At 37.3% G+C, this 16,696-nt stretch overlaps 1 protein-coding gene across 8 annotated transcripts in view; it reads left to right on the top strand.

Annotated features, from left to right (window-relative positions):
- The first annotated feature begins 328 nt into the window (after nt 1-328).
- The window catches only part of KLHL24 (kelch like family member 24), a 39,049-nt gene continuing 22,681 nt past the window's right edge, over nt 329-16,696 (top strand). Inside the window, exons 1-5 of one of the 8 annotated variants that reach the window (XM_079100693.1) lie at nt 332-479; nt 960-1,049; nt 4,413-4,489; nt 5,791-5,850; nt 11,083-12,063. In XM_079100693.1, the coding sequence (XP_078956819.1) occupies nt 11,144-12,063 (920 nt within the window). In that variant the 5' untranslated portion in view covers nt 332-479; nt 960-1,049; nt 4,413-4,489; nt 5,791-5,850; nt 11,083-11,143. Of the gene's footprint in view, nt 516-959; nt 1,050-1,896; nt 2,032-4,412; nt 4,490-5,790; nt 5,851-11,082; nt 12,064-16,696 lie in introns of those variants that run through there. The other 7 variants (XM_079100692.1, XM_079100695.1, XM_079100694.1 and 4 more) reach the window with 7 other exon arrangements.

The raw sequence follows: 16,696 nt of genomic DNA, 5'->3' as shown, positions 1-16,696 counted from the left end.
AAGCTGTAAGGTTCGGTGAATTCCTGGTCATGTGGGGTTTTCCTTGAGACCTGGAAGAGGCTTTGAAGGAAATAAACAGCGGACGCAGTTTTCTAACGAGGTTCCTTGCACACAATTCATTTCCTTCATTTGTCTCTACCTAAAACAGTGTTTCGAGTCATCTAGCCCACGGACAGCCTCTTGCCATCTGGACACTCAATACCCGCCTTATAGTGGAGACCCAGGGGGCCCCGGGCCGCCCATGGGGAAGGGAGAACTACATATCCCAGGGTGCCCCGGGCAGGGACGCCCATTCGATTGGCCAGGGGTCGCTGACGCTCAGTGTTTTGGCCCCGACGGTCACATGTTTCCTTTGTTGTGAGCTGCGGCCGAGTCTGGTGGCTGGAGGAGACGCCGGCGCTGGAGAGTGCGCTGCGCCGCCGGCCGCTGAGGGACCGCAGGGCCTGCCGCTGCTGGCCGCTTCCAGCCTTCGCCGAGAGGTACCCGGGGATGACAGCTCCGGGACCGGCCGAAAGGCGAGGAACCGGCCAGAGCCTGGGACCTCGGGGGCAGAGGGGCGGCCGAGGTCCTGACCACCGGGTGTCCCGGGAGGGAAGCCAGCGGCGGCCGGCCTCACGGAGCCAGACAAGGGGTCTGCGAAGGGACTGCGGCTGGGCCTAAAGGGTCCTTTTCTGAGGCGAGGGGCCACCGAGGTTTACCTGGGAGTCCTGCGGCCCCGGCTGGATAGCGACAACGCTGAGGGAGGGCGCCCCCGCCTCCCGGCACTACCGGCCCGGAACTGCCGCGCGGCCTGCGGGGGCGGGGGAGGGCAGCCGGGGCTGGGTCGCAGGTGCGGTCATTCCGCAGCCTCGGGGCTGGGCAGCTGGGGGCCGGGTCCTGCGTGATGCCGATTGCCTTCAAACGGGCATTGGTTTTTGTTTTGTTTTGTTTTGTTTTGTTTTGTTTTGTTTTAATCTCAGGAAGCGCCAAGTGCGACGGTCTCAAATCCAGCCTTCCCGTTTTGGCAGGGGCGACCGTTGGTCCTGTTGGGGAGAACTGACGGGATCAAGGTGGGGTATCCAGGGCTGTGGGCCAAAGGAGCCCCATTAAAACGATTGCGAAATGTGCTCGGCACTGTCACCTGACCGTTACCCCCGCCCCCGCCGCCCGCTAGCCTTTGTTTACCACGATCACGACCCGGCCCGCGCCGGGAACCCGGCCTGCGGCGGCCGTCCCCAAAGAGCCGGGGCGGGCGGGGCAGCGGGCGTTCCGCGGGTGGAGTCCCCGCCCCACCTCCCCACCTCCCCACCTCCCCACCTCCCCACCTCCCCACCTCCCCACCTCCCCACCTCCCCACCTCCCCACCTCCCCACCTCCCCACCTTCCCACCACTCCAGGACTCGGCGTCTTAATTTAGTTCCCAGTGGCCCCGCCCCGAGTTCTGGACGCCCGGGGCCAAGACCCTTAACGCTGCCGGGATTGGCGCCTGCGGCGCTTGTGGGCGGGACCCGGCGGCGTGTTTGAGTTTTTGTTGGTGAACGTCACGTCGCTAGGTGGGCCTGCCCTGGTCAATTCTTCCCGCCCCCTTGAAGGTGATCTGGAGGACGCTCGGGAGCGCGCCGTGGCCGCTCGGGGGCGGGGGTGCGGGCTGCGCGCGCCCCCGTGCCGGCCGCCGGGGGCTTTGGTGGCGGCGCTAGCTTCTCACAGTGCTTGTAGGCAGTTCTGGTCACGCAGCGGACGGCAGCTGCGCCCGCCCTCCGAGGACCGGAAAATTAGCACCCTGTAACTGCTGTGGCGTTATCTGCCGAGATGGTGCAGAGGAAGTCCTGCGAATTTGTACTTGGCTCTTCTGTAAACAAGGCTTAGATAGCTAAATACAGACCACATTTTGGGGGGGTCTCGCGGTCACCCCGGAGGCAGTAACTGTTCACGGTTGATATAAGTGGATTTTAATGATTAATCACTCGCTTTTGCTAGCAGCTTTGTAAACACCATCTTAGTGTTTGCAGCCACAGACCTTTCTAAGTTCACCAGCTGGTTGATTTTTATTAGGTTTGTAAAATAGATTTAAAATCTACCCGTTGTCCGTTAAGACCGTTATTGGTTAAGATTTAAAAGACTGCTTTGGAAAAAAGATTGTTTGAGGATACTTCCCTGAAAATTAAAGATTCTTCTATACCCCAGCTTAGATGAGTTATTTCCTTACTGGGGGATTCTAGCTCACATCAATGTTTGAGGTAATTCCGTTTTTGAGAAGGGAATTGCAGATGTGTTGTTTGAAAATTGTAAGTTAAGATACTATAATCTGGAAGACCAGTTTTAACCTTTTAACCGTAGTGTATTAAAGGTGGTTTTCCTAATCTTTTGAGCAAATAGGGTACTTGAGTTTTAACAGATTTTCTTTTCTGTAACCTAAGTACAAATGCAACTGTCTAACCTTTCTAAAAATTAAAGCCACCACTTGATAAAGACCTGTAAAACAAAGCCTTATAATTTAGTACTTGAACAGGAAGAAGAAATAATATCCTGAGTTAGGGCTGATTGTCAACTTTATCTTAAACTTTCCAGGCTTTTGTCCAAGTTGTTAAAACTTCAATGCTTTTTCAATACAAACCCCTCCCCCTTACTGAAGATTGAACCCCAGGGCCTCCCATGCTAGGTAAGAGCTCTACCATAGATCGACATCCCTTGCCCTTTTTATTTTAAGACAGAATCTATAAGTTGGAGCTAGCCTCCGACTTAAGATCCTTCTGCCTCAGCCTCCGGAATTGCGGGGATTGTAGGTGTGCACTACAGAGCCAGACTCAGTACACTTTTTTTTTTTTTTTTTTTTTGACGTCCTTGTTTTTCTACCGTTTCATTAAAACTCAGAGATCAATTCTGAAAAATAAATACTATATCGAATAAGTGACATCAGTTGTTTTTGTAAATAATCTTATCTAGAAACTTAGGACATCTTTTTTCCAATAATTATGTTGTACAGTGAAAAATGTGAGTAAAATACAAGTATACATACAAAAAATACATCCTTTACTTCTCTTGTGACTAAAACAACAAAAGAATATATGACCACTTGACAACTGGATGTTTTTAAACCCCTAGCCTTTTTCTTTTATGAAAAACAAGCAAGGTGCCATGGTGCATTCTTGTAGTCCTAGCTACCACACAGGCTGAGGTGGGAGGGTCACATGAGCCCAGGAATTCAAGAGCAGCCTAGGCAGCATAGTTAGACCCTGGCTGAAAAAAAGGTGGGGAAGGGAGCCTGGAGGGAGAGAGAGGGAAAAACAGAAAAGACATGGAAGAAAAATCAATAGCTAAACCTTTTTAAATTGAAGTCTCTGCCCAAATCACCGAAGAGCTACAATTTTTTAGCATTTGGCACATCTTAAAGAATACTAAAATATGTATTTTGAAATGGTTAGGATTCTAGTTGACATAGGATAATCACTAGTTATTTCTAGCCAAATAAACTAAAGATCTTGGTTTTATATATATATATCTTAAAGGGCTAAATCTGGTCTTGGTGTTTCCATTAAGAAACTGGAAATGTTGAAAATTGCTTGAAGACTGAACTTTAAATATTACATTTGTAAAACTTGGCTCAGGAACCACTGCTCCAGAATAATAACTTTAAATCAAAAATTTTAAAGTTTGGGCCAATGCATAATTTTTAAAAAGTAGTCATTGGGTAGGCACAGTGGTGCATGCCTGTAATCCCAGTGACTCAGGAACCTGAGGCAGGAAGATGGCAAGTTTGAGGGCAGCCTCAGTAACTTAGTGAGACCCTATCTCAAAATGTAGCTCAGTAATAAAGCACCCATGGGTTCAATCCCCTGTACCCAAAAAAAAGTGATCATCAGGAGCTGTGGGTGTAGTTTAGTGGTACAGCAAGTGCTTAGCATAAATGAGTCCCTGGGTTTAATTCCCTGCACCAAAAGAAAGAAGAGTGGTCATCAAGTTCATCAAGTAAATAATTGGTTATGAGACAGTAAAGTGAAGTTTATAGAAACTGCTTGGTTTTGTATAGTAGTTAAATATAATGTTCTGGTTATTTTAAAAATAAAGAATTTTCTATGTTGTAATTATTTACTGGCTTCTTTTGGATTACTATATATCTTCAAAGATAAACTTCTTTTTGGTAGTTCACCTTCTTTGTTGCTACTGTGTTGTTGTTCATCCATGGTTAAATTTAAGAAAACAGTAATGTAGAGCATAGCATGTGGATTCACTACCACAAGTTGTAGGGGCTGTGCTAGTCAGGATGTTGGTTTCCCATGTTTTCTGATAGTCTTTAGAAGGCCCTTATTAATCCATACTATCTTTTTAGTTGATAGTAACTTCTTTGTATAGGATTCCTTTATTCTACAGGAAAAAGAAGCTTGTTGCATTATAACTATATGATAGATCATTTTTGATATTATATATTCCTTCAGACTTTGTACTCTGACCTTCTGTGACCCTTGACCTTGGTAGATCAGTATTACCTACGAGTCCTGCAAAAAAAGTCCGGGTGAATTGCCTTGCCCTTTCTACTCCATAAGGCATCATTCTAGACCAGATGAGTCATGAGAGGTTCTGTTCCAATTTGCACCTGTGTTGCCTGCTAGAGAAATGCTGAGAATTTGAATTTACTTTAGTATCTGTCTTAGAGTTCTTATTTGGTTCTGGTCTTAGCCAGCCCTGCAGAATCTAACATTGAATCCGAATCCAACATTACAGTCCCAGTACCAGACACAGACTAGGGTGTCTCTAAATGTTTCTTGAATTAACCTGAATCCTTTGATTGGCGCAGGATCTTATTATGCAGTGGGAAGGAACACTTTCTTAGCCCCTATTTTGACCAAGTTTTCATGTTTTTTACCAAGGGTGCATATATTAGACAGACTTCTGAAAGTAAGCAAACATATAACACTCATCCCATAATCCATAGCACAGACTGGATAAAAGATGTGTTTGTGTATATGTTTTAAAAAATATCAGTTGGTAGTTTATATTTGGCTTGGGGATCAACTTTTGAATTTGTCTGAGCTTGTTTAGAATTTACGAGTTCTATTTATAGAGATCTGGGCCTGAAACCAGGACCACTTGTATTTAAACACTCTTGCTATTCTGTGCACAGCTCAAAGTTCTGGTATTTTCTCTTAAGTATTCCCTGCCTTTCCTTCTATCAAAAAAAAAAAAAAAGGTAGTGAATTAGTTGGTTGCTATAGGCACTAAGTCCATAAGGTTCAACAAAGCAGAATACATATTTATATATCTCAAAAACAATTATTTAATAAATAGATTCTATATAGAAAATCTTAATTAAGGATTTAAAAAATTTTTTTTCATAAATTCTTGGGCTTTTCTCAAATTTATTCATAGTTACATAATACATAGTAGCTAAACTGTTTACTTCTGGTAATATCAATAGACATAATTTTCATGACACCAAAGTCAGATGAACATCTATTTCCATACATTCCTCAAATATTCAAAGCACAATTATCACATGGTATGTATGTAATTTTTTCCATCTCAGTGCCACATTTAGCTTGCTGTTGCCCTGAATGTTTGTTTATTCATCTTTTACTCAAGAAATCTTAATGCCAGATAAAACTGTCAAGTGAGAAAGTTGATAAATAAGAAAACTAATTTATATGTCAGAAAGCATAAAATTATTAATCTGCTTAAGGAAGTGTTTTAATGATTTTCTATGCAAAAGTGAGCTTCCAATTAGAAAATAGAATCTACTATATTAGTGAATAATGCCAACTGTACATGAACTAATTAGTATCTGATTTATATGTATCTGTTCTCCATTTATTTTAGGTGTGGAAATTAAAACGACACAAATATTTTGGGGGCTTTGATCAAACAAATGCTAAAAAGGTATACTTGGAATATTTATAAATGATCTAAACATTGTTATTAGAGAATTTAAGCTATTTTTCTTTCTTTAACCAGTGATCTCTTATGCCAAAGTAACAAGGAGCAGTTCTCTCTATAAAGATCATGAAGGAAGGCCATATCACAATTATTTCTATTGCTAAATATTTACCCACTCCTTTCTGTTCTTTCCTGAAAGCCTTAGTTCCTCTTCTGTATTTTTCTCCAGTCTTGAAGATACCAAGATACATTATTTTCACTCATTTTTTTCTGGAACCTAGACCAAATACATATAATTTTATATTTACTAGCAATCAGAAAGTAGGTGTATGACATGGGTTCTGCACTTAGAAATAAACCCTAGAATATCCTTAACCAGAATAATCTTAAGAAAGGCTACTCTTCAAAGGAGTGTAGCTCCAGGAATAAAACTCCTAAAAAATGAGATAAAGAGGGGCTGGGGAGATAGCTCAGTTGGTAGAGTGCTTGCCTTGCAACCACAAAGCCCTGGGTTCAATCCCCAGTACCCAAAAAAAAAAAAAAAAAAGAAAGAAAAAATGAGATAAAGAAAGAGGTCCTAGCTCTTCCTGACAAATAATGTAACTTTGGCAGCTAGTGAGTGAAATGAAAGTCTGGTCACACTTGTGCCCACTAACTCATCTATATACAACTTTCAGTCATTATTTTTCTTTGGAACAAATATGTTCCTACTTGTTTTATCCAGAGATTCCTAATTAATTGCTTACTTTTTTCCTGACAGGGAATAATTTTGCTTTGATATTATAAAATTTTTATAAGAATTCAATGTTTAATCTTTTGTTTGCTTAAATATGAATTCATTTATGATAAACCTGGAGTCTATATTCAGTGCTATACTTTGATATATGATTAAACTTTTGTTTAAAATTTTAACCATTTCTGGTTAAAATTAAGTATTTTATTTGTATAAAAGAAAAAGGCAAATGTTAATAAATGACACCTGGAAACCCAGAAGATACTCTTTGAAATACATACACATTTCTAAGATGCCTCTGTACAAATCAGTTACCCTGTCATAAATAGAAGGAGTTCTTATTTAGTGTTGCTTTGAAGACTTGTTAATGAAGTATTCTTAGGAAGTCCAGAGAAAACAAAAATATCTCAAAAAACCTTGAGATAGTAGGCCAAGGTTGCTGGAATATCTGTCTGGTCTATGAGATTGTCTGTCTTATATACAAAACAAGTATCTTGTTGCTGTTAAATACTTAGTAATTTCAGATGATTCTAAGTGTTCTAATCCAGAATTTTCAGTTTGAGAGTAAGATCTCTTTACCCATCAATAAATCAAGGAATTATCTATGAGAATAAGGGACAGAAAATAGTAAAAAGACCCATAATTTCTATAGTTTTAATCAGCCTTATAGTAATACTTAACTCACTATGTGTTTTAGTCAGCTCTTTCGCAGCTATGGCCAAATGACCTGACAAGGACAACATAGAGGAGGTATAGTTTATTTGGTGCTCAGGGTTTTAGAGGTCTCAGTTCATAGATGGCCAACTCTTTTGCTCAGGGCCCAAGATGAGGCAGAACATCAAGGTAGAAGAGCATGGCAGAGGAAAGCAGCTCAGAGCATGGCAACAAGGAAGCAGAGAGCTCTGCTCACCAGGAAAAAAATATAAACCCCAAAGGCATGTCCCCATGACTTATCTCCTCCAGCCACACCCTGCCTGCCTACAGTTAACACCCAGTTAATCCAGTCAAGTGGATTAATGCCCTGGTTTGGTTATGGCTCATAACGCAATCATTTCACCTCTAAACTTGGCTGCATTGTCTCATAAATGAACTTTGGGGGACTTCTCAATCTATAACAATATGCTATTGCCAAATTTATCTAACAAGTACTGGATACATTAAGATTGGGACACAGAAAACACAATGTCATTTCACATTATTTTCCTATTTAGCCAAAGTGAAATTATTAATTCTTACAGTATACTCTTTTGTTTTGATTTCCAACACATTTTCATTGAAAGTTATAGAAAACGAAAACTGTAGGGAAAGAATGGTCCAAGAGTTTTTTTTATTGTTAATACCTGTAATCATCCCGCTAGTCAGTCACAATAGCTTGTGCAAATTGTTTAAACTTGAAATGTAATAAGAATTTAAATTAGATAAAATGATATAAAGAGTAAGTTCTTGATTTGGGCAGCTGACTTTTGGCTAATTCAATCATAATTTGAACCTATATTAGTAAAGGATTAAGATTGAAATATGAATTACTCCATGTCACCACAGTTTATCATAATTGAAATGTTCCCTTATTATCCCTTGTGATATTACATACTTAAGATTCAACAACGAAATTGATATTCAGGCACAGGGGTATAGATTTTGGTGTATAGAAGTATGATTTGAGATAACTTCAAATTAAAACTATAATTTATATATATGTTCCTGTCTACCTATAAGAACTTGAGATTTGGAAGTGACTCTATATATTATACATGGATTTTTAAAATATTTTTATTCTTTTTAGACATACATGACAGAGTGTATTTTGACATATTATACATGTATGGAGCATAATTTATTCTAATTAGGATCCCATTCTTGTGGATGTACATAATGTAGAGTTTCACTGGTGGTGGTGTATTCATATATGAACATAAGAAAGTAATGTCCGATTTATTCTACTGTCTTTCTTATTCCCATCCTCCCCTTCCCTTCATTTACCTTTATATAATCCACTAAACTTTTATTCTCCCCCCCCCCTTATTGTGTGTTAGCATCAGCATATCAGAGAATGTACATGGATTTTTAAGTTTTAACCCATGTATAGATGCACGTGCATTTACATGGGCAACCATAACCCAAGTAGTTAGATGAGACAAATCATGTAATGAGTCAAATACAAACTCCATACGTAGTCAGTTAGTGATAGTAAATTTCATATTAATTATAGGGTTGAAGGTATACTGACAATGGGTTCAATCCTAAGCACCAAAACAAACAAAGCAAATAATGAAATACTTTAAACTCAGATTATCTTTATTCACTCAGGTAACTTTCTCTGTCAAATGGAATAAAAACTAAAGTAAATAATACAGAATTTTCATATGAGATCACATTGAGATAATTCAGAGGCAGGATGATGATACCTCAAAAGTCCTAAAATGGCTAAAGAGTATAATGCTCTTTGGTCTCCTGTAAGAATTCTGGCAAAAACTTAAGAAGTTCTCGGAAATCTGCCAGGTTACATTTCATTAACTTTTAGGATCTGTGACCTTACAGAAATAATTTAGAGAAGGAAAAACTTACTTTGACTCAGTTTGAGAGGTCTCAGTCCTTGGTCAGCTAGGTCCATCATTCTGGGTAGGAGGTGAGGCAGAACATTGTGGCAAAAGGGTTTGGTAGAGGAAAGCTGTTCAGCTCATGGCAGCCATGAGGTGGAGAGGGAAAAGGAGAGATGTTAGGGATAAAATATAAATCCCAAAGGCACAGGCCTAGTAACCTACTTCCTCTAGCCACACTTTACCTGCCTACAGTTATTTCCCAGCACAGTAGTCCTTTCCAACTATTAATCCATCAAATAATTAGGTTATAGTTTTCATAATCTGTTCATTTCACCTCTGAACTTTCTTACATTAATAGGAGCTTTGGGGGCACATCTTATATCCAAAACATAACAGGTGCTAAATCTGTTTAATGCAACCAGAGGCTTCATTTGGTATATGAATTTAAAAACAAAACATGTAGAAAGAGGGGGGGAAAAGGATAAAAATGATAAATAACATAGAACGAGTTATTCCTGATTTTGTTACTACATATTTTCTTCTCCTTTGTGCCACTTAAGAATTTTTTTAATGGGGTACAATTTAATACATAACATTATACACAAAATAAGATTATTAACTCTCAAAGCTCGGTTGTGAATATAGGATGGCATCTCATTTTTCAGATTACCCACGATGTCCTTTAGCTACCTTCTTGTTGCTACCATAGGCCTGCATGTCTGATTGCTGAAACATTTCAAGAAGAAGTTGGAACTTTTAGAAGGGGTTGTGCATAAGATTGTGAGGATATGGGACTAGATAAGCATTACTACCAGTACTCTTAAACCAACTAATAATACATTTTGAATCATGTATATTTTCTGGAGATGTGGAAAGAGAATAAGAGCAGAACTCCCTTAAAATTAGCATCACAGAGGGGTTGGGGATGTAGCTCAGTTGGTAGAGTGCTTGCCTTGCCTGCCCAAGGCCCTGGGTTCAATCCCCAGCACCACCAAAAAAAAAAAAAAAAAAAAAAGCATCATAGAGAATTGATGACTATAGCCAAGTGCCCAAATCCATTGGTTACTTATTCTGTCATCTCTGGGAATCTGTGAGATGTTTTTTATTAGCAAAAGGGAGGCAGCCCTAGATAACAATGAATGTTTTAATTTTTTAAAACAAAGCACTACCTATTTATAACGGAAATTTTGAGAAAAGTAGAGAAGGTAAATAAATCGCTTACTTTTTTTTTACACATGTGCCTCCTATTTTCTGTCCCTACATGCACTAATATATACATTTTTCTATTAGCATATGTTTTGTGTTCCACTTTTTCATTTACTATCTGGCTAATACTTCACAATGTCAATAAATAGCCTATATACTTTATAATGACTGCATAGACTGTGTTCCATCTGAAGATATACTGTGGCTTCACTAATCAATTATAGTAGGGCCTTTAGGTTGTTTTAAGTATTTTTTGTTAATAAAGCATTGGACATCTAAAGATAAATCTTTCCATGCAATCCTGATTATTTCCTTAAGAGAGATTGCTAGAAAGAGATGCTGGTCGGACAGTATACACATTTTTAAAGTCTGTTGATAGATTTAGTTAAATTCTTCTTCAGCAATGCTGTAATAAGATAATAACTTTTGAGTATTCAAATTCTTCACAGTTCTGACTTTTGTAGTCAGTAAGTAGAATGAAACCCAGCTGTGTAAAAGCAGAGACAGGTTACATGTAATTCAAAAATACATAGTATCTTTTCAACTGGGGAACTTCAGGAGTACAAATTACCCCTAATGTTCTAATTATGTAAATGCACATTTTTCTTTAGTAATGTTTATTAAAACAAGATAGTCCCATATACACTGTGAAATTTTTTAATCATGGTTTTATTATATATTCACATCAAAATGAAATTATGTAAGTTGAATATTTAATTTTTTACATATTGAAATGCTTTCCTTTTTTTATTTTAGACACATAAAGAAGACCCCTATCAATCATTTCTCAACAATTATATAGTCAACTGATGTAACAATGGTACTAATATTGGGACGCAGACTAAACAGAGAGGATCTTGGGGTGCGTGATTCCCCAGCAACTAAGCGTAAAGTTTTTGAAATGGACCCTAAATCTCTGACAGGTCATGAGTTTTTTGACTTCTCTTCAGGATCATCCCATGCTGAAAACATACTTCAGATATTTAATGAGTTCCGAGACAGCCGCTTATTCACAGATGTTATCATTTGTGTGGAAGGAAAAGAGTTTCCTTGCCATAGAGCTGTTCTTTCAGCCTGTAGCAGCTACTTCAGAGCTATGTTTTGTAACGACCACAGGGAAAGCCGAGAAATGTTGGTTGAGATCAATGGTATTTTAGCTGAAGCTATGGAATGTTTTTTGCAGTATGTTTATACTGGAAAGGTGAAGATCACTACAGAGAATGTTCAATATCTCTTTGAAACCTCAAGCCTCTTTCAGATTAGTGTTCTCCGTGATGCATGTGCCAAGTTCTTGGAGGAGCAACTGGATCCTTGTAATTGCTTAGGAATTCAGCGCTTTGCTGACACCCATTCACTCAAAACACTCTTCACAAAATGCAAAACCTTTGCATTACAGACTTTTGAGGATGTGTCCCAGCATGAAGAATTTCTTGAGCTTGACAAAGATGAACTTATTGATTATATTTGTAGTGATGAACTTGTTATTGGTAAAGAGGAGATGGTTTTTGAAGCCGTCATGCGTTGGGTCTATCGTGCTGTTGATCTGAGAAGACCACTGTTACACGAGCTCCTGACACATGTGAGACTCCCTCTTTTGCATCCCAACTACTTCGTTCAAACAGTTGAGGTGGACCAATTGATCCAGAATTCTCCTGAGTGTTACCAGTTGTTGCATGAAGCAAGACGGTACCACATCCTTGGGAACGAAATGATGTCCCCAAGGACTAGGCCACGCAGGTGAGAAGATTTACAAATATAGATAATAAAAGTTTTTAAAATAGTAAACCTCTTGAATCCAAACTCAGTGTAGTCATTTATTTGTATAGTTTACATGCAACTTTGTACAATTTAATGTTTATTTTGGATTATATAAATCATGAAAAGGAAGACTGTAGTGAAGACTACATTCAACAGTGCATTTTTTAATACTGTTGTTGTTAGCTATCAGAGTGTTACAAAGGGTCTTTGCCACCATGCTTGTCTCAACATATTTCTACTGATTTCCCTTAACCTCTGTAAACCCTCAAACCTTTCCACTTTTCTTTCCAAGGGGCTTTTGAATACAGAGTAGCTAAATAGTAGTCTCCCTTAATACTGAGCAAATTATGTTATATGGTATATGAATATGGTTCAGTGAATATACTGTTACATACAATCATAATGTATCAGTAAAAAGAAATTAAGAAAAAATAGGCTTACTTAGACTGCCTCTACTTATTGAAAACAATTTGCACATCCATAGACTGACCTTTTTCCCTAAGACTGAACGTGGAATTTAGAAGGAAAGTAAGTAAACTGGTATGCAAAATGAATTCAGAGATGTAAAATTCAGGTCTCGAATCTTTGTAGGTGCCACAGTTACTATATTGGATGTCAGTCTCAATTTTTTATTCTTTTTTCTGATTAGGATATTATATCATCCTTTAGAAAATTTGGTAAATTTATGTTTAGGGTAGAATGCAACTTATTAGCATTGCCATTGTATTTGTATCTTCTTAGAATAGTTTATTTCTATAAAACACCTTTTGAATTTGTTTGACAATCTATAGAAAAAATAATCATCATGCCTTCATAGAAGAAATATTGTTAAACTTAATTGTGAATAAGCAGGAAATGCCTATTGTGAGAAGTATTGTAATAATTTTTTAATATTTTTCTGACAAAGCTAACATTGCTATTCAGCTTTTAAGATTGTGGTTAAAAATATAAAAGTTACCATCTTACCCATTTTTAGTTGCACAGTTCAGTAGTGTTACATGCACATTGTTGTGAAATTGCTATTTTTTTCCATTATCCCATTTTTTTCTATAAATTTACTGCAGAATATAAAACAACATTTTTAACTTTAAATGCCATTGTTTTGGAATGTGATTAAAGCTCATTATATCATGAGATATCTTATTTTTAAAATCTAAGTTAGTTTGTAGCAAGATTTAATTCATTTCCTCATTTGTAAAATAAGGATAATAGTGTTTACTTCACAGGATTTGAGATTGGAACTATTAAATTCAATAATCCTTAGGCATCCAGCATATATGTAGAAAGTCCCTAATAATTACTAGCTATTATTATGTATGTAGTATAATAGGGATCAATATGTGAAAGTCTAAACTTTTTATAAATTAGATATGATATTGGGTAGCTATTATAATAAAAAACTTAATATAGTATTTCTTTATATCAGAATGAGTACAGTTTTTATTTTAAGTTAGCTGAATAAAAGTCCAGAACATTTTATTCAAGTCCTTAGCAAAGGACAGAAAGCATACAATTTTATCCTATAAATACACTGATGGTTTTTAAAAATATTTTTAGTTGTAGATGGACACAATCCCTTTATTTTTTTTTATTTTTATGTGGTGCTGAGGATTGAACCCAGTGCCTCACATGTGTTAGGCAAGCGCTCTACCACTGAGCTATAGCCCCAGCCCTGACTTTTTTTTGTTTGTTAATTTTTTCTTAAGGACCATTAAAACACTTGGGCTGATCTTAGGAATGTGGAAAGACCAAGTTTCCTGAATGTACTCATAAAGAAAACTAAACCAGCCTGGAGGCTGTGTGATTATTAGCTCTTCTGGGACTTTTCTGAACACACAGTATCAGTTTTTCAAGGGGAAAATCACTTTTTCAAGCAGAATTGCCTTGTAGCAGACAGAATGTTCTGGCAAGTCAGATGAGACTAATTAGTCCCCATCCTGCATATCTCATAGTGTTACAGTAGGGACCAAAGGTTATTGGTTGTAAAATCAAAATAAGCCATTTATTGTATTTTTAAAGATATAACCTGAATAGGATCAGATTGCAGACTAGGTCTAGATAAATAAGAAAAACAAAACTATGGTTATATCGAATTTGCAGACCACTGTAAATATAATAGCAGATTTTTATATTGTGTGGGCATTACACAAGGAATATAATGAGAACCCCTGTTTTACAACTCTGCCATTACTTTCTATCCCTTACATTCTTTCACTTCCCTATTACTACATGTTAGCATTAATCACTAAGAATTTCATTATCTGAACAATGTATATTATTTGTATAGGTTCTTATCTTTCTGAGAAACTCCAAATTTCTTTGAATGAGGTATTATGTCTCTACTTCTTCAACTACAGTTCCCTCCTGACTTCTGCCCCAGTCACTACTGAAACTCCTTAAGCAGGTCATCACTGACCTTCTGTTTTTTTACTCACAAGCCTCTTTTCAGTCCCACTCCAACTCCATCTCTTTTTAGGATTTGACATCATTAATTGCCTTATCTATTGGCGCTCTTCTTCTTTGGCTTCTGGAATACCATTTTTCTTATGGTCCTCCTGTTTCTCCAGCTGCTCTTTTTCAGTCTGATGGTTCTTACTCTTATATCTTGTCTTGAAGTGTTGATTGTCTGCTTGGTTCATATCTCTTTGTCTTACCTTATGTACTTCCCTGTGTGATCTCATCTATTTTCATGGTTTCAATTACCATGCATGCTGTTGACAGTCAAACCTGTTATCTCTAACCCAGGCTTTTTAAATTTCATTTGTTCCTTCATACTTCTTTTGTTCAAATTTTAGATTTCTTTTTTATGTATTGTATTTATACATTTCTTTTTAATTTCATTACTTGATTGTGCCTTTTAAAAATAGAATAGGCAAAATAGCAGGATTACAATTAAAGTTAACAGCTCATATTTTCTCATGCCCAATCCATGTTCAAATCCGAACCACCCTTTAATAAACCTTTATCATTCACTCATTACATCTGGTTATTCCCAAGAAGTCTCTTTTTTTCCAAAACAATTTCTTCTACATGATTCTGATTTGTTGGAAAAAATTGTCCAGAAAAATATTCCCCTTCTGGATTAGTGTAGTTGCTTCTTCTGGTGTCATTTAGCTTTAGTTCCTGGGAACTGAAAGATGGGTCTATAAGCTTCCACTTGGTGGATACTAGTTAAATATTTGTGTACATAATGTGTACATTGTATAATACCACATTAGGAGCACAGCATATGCTGTTGTCTCACCACTAGTGATGCAGAGATTTAACTCTGTGTTAGGGTGACGACAGTCTGCTTGCTTCACTGTACAGTTAAATTGTACTCCCCAAATCAGCCAGTGTTTTTTTAGTGTTTGTCCTATGCCAAGTATTCTCCAGAGTTCAAACCATACTGGATGTTCTACCTATATACTCATGTGTTTTCAGATGACAAGAGAAAACCCTAGAGTACATTGTTTAAAAAGCAGTGTGACAGTAGTTTCCTAGAAATAGACCTATCTAAGAAGAGCACAAAAGCTTTAATTATCTGCCCTGCCAATTGTAAATCCTTGGTTGCATAGAGATGAATTAATCACAGAAGGTAGTAAAATTTAGGAACAATTTGGTTGTCTTTCTAATAATATATATTTTGCAATTGTAAATCTTTGTTCTGATATAATGTATTTCTCAATGCAAGCATTATAATGTATTAAAAGTACAATCTTCAGAATCAGACAATCTTTAGACTCTGACTCTACACAACTAGTTAATTCCATGACCATGGGCAACACACTCTTGTTCTATGTGTCTCTTTTCTCATCAGTAGCAAGTGTAGTACTACCTACCTTTTAATATTGTTATGAAGATTGAAAATATATGAAAAATGCATAACCTAATACTTGACACAAATTTTTAATAAAGGTTATTGATGATTTTGTGAAGAAAATAATCATATTTAAAATATATACATTTATAGAGTAGGAATATGGTCCAAGAAAGAAATGTTTGCTATCAAATGGTTTCTTTTTTAAACATAATATAAAAAATTTTTAGAACTATGCATCTGTTCCAGTATGTTAGTTTTTTGAAAGCTTACTTTATAATTGTTCTAATTTAAGATTGAATTTTATTGCATAAATATACTACCTTCCCAAATATCGTTCCATAATAGTAACAGCAAACATTTGTGTTTAGGAACTGTTTTATGTACAATTACATTTATTATGTAATGCTCAGAAAAACCCTGAGAGTTAGTACCATTATTATGCCCACTTACAGATGAGCAAACTGAGTCTCAGAGATATAACTTATTCAAGGTTACATAGTTTAGTAAGTGGCAGAGCAAAGATTGAAAACATAAGTGTTCTGCTCCTAACTAGTAAGCATACTGCCTCTTTAGTACATTTTTAATATTAATATTTAAAAGACATTGTGCAAAAATATTATGCTTTATAGGACTTTATTTAATATGGTTTTTATTCAGTAACTTTAGCATTCCAAATTTCCTCTTCTGCCTATTCTCTTCCTTTAACCCTTTTGCTAAGTTTCCAAAACAGATTGGAAAATTATTTCTAAGTTGAAAGTTTAATATTAGGGTGGAAAACATTAGGAGGGGCAGAAAGTGTATATGTTCATA

The sequence above is a fragment of the Sciurus vulgaris genome, assembly GCF_902686455.1.
Source record: "Sciurus vulgaris genome assembly, chromosome: 10".
Classification (NCBI taxonomy): domain Eukaryota; kingdom Metazoa; phylum Chordata; class Mammalia; order Rodentia; family Sciuridae; genus Sciurus; species Sciurus vulgaris.
The sequence above is the reverse complement of the archived record's forward strand: the minus strand, read 5'-3'. Positions and strand labels throughout refer to the sequence as shown.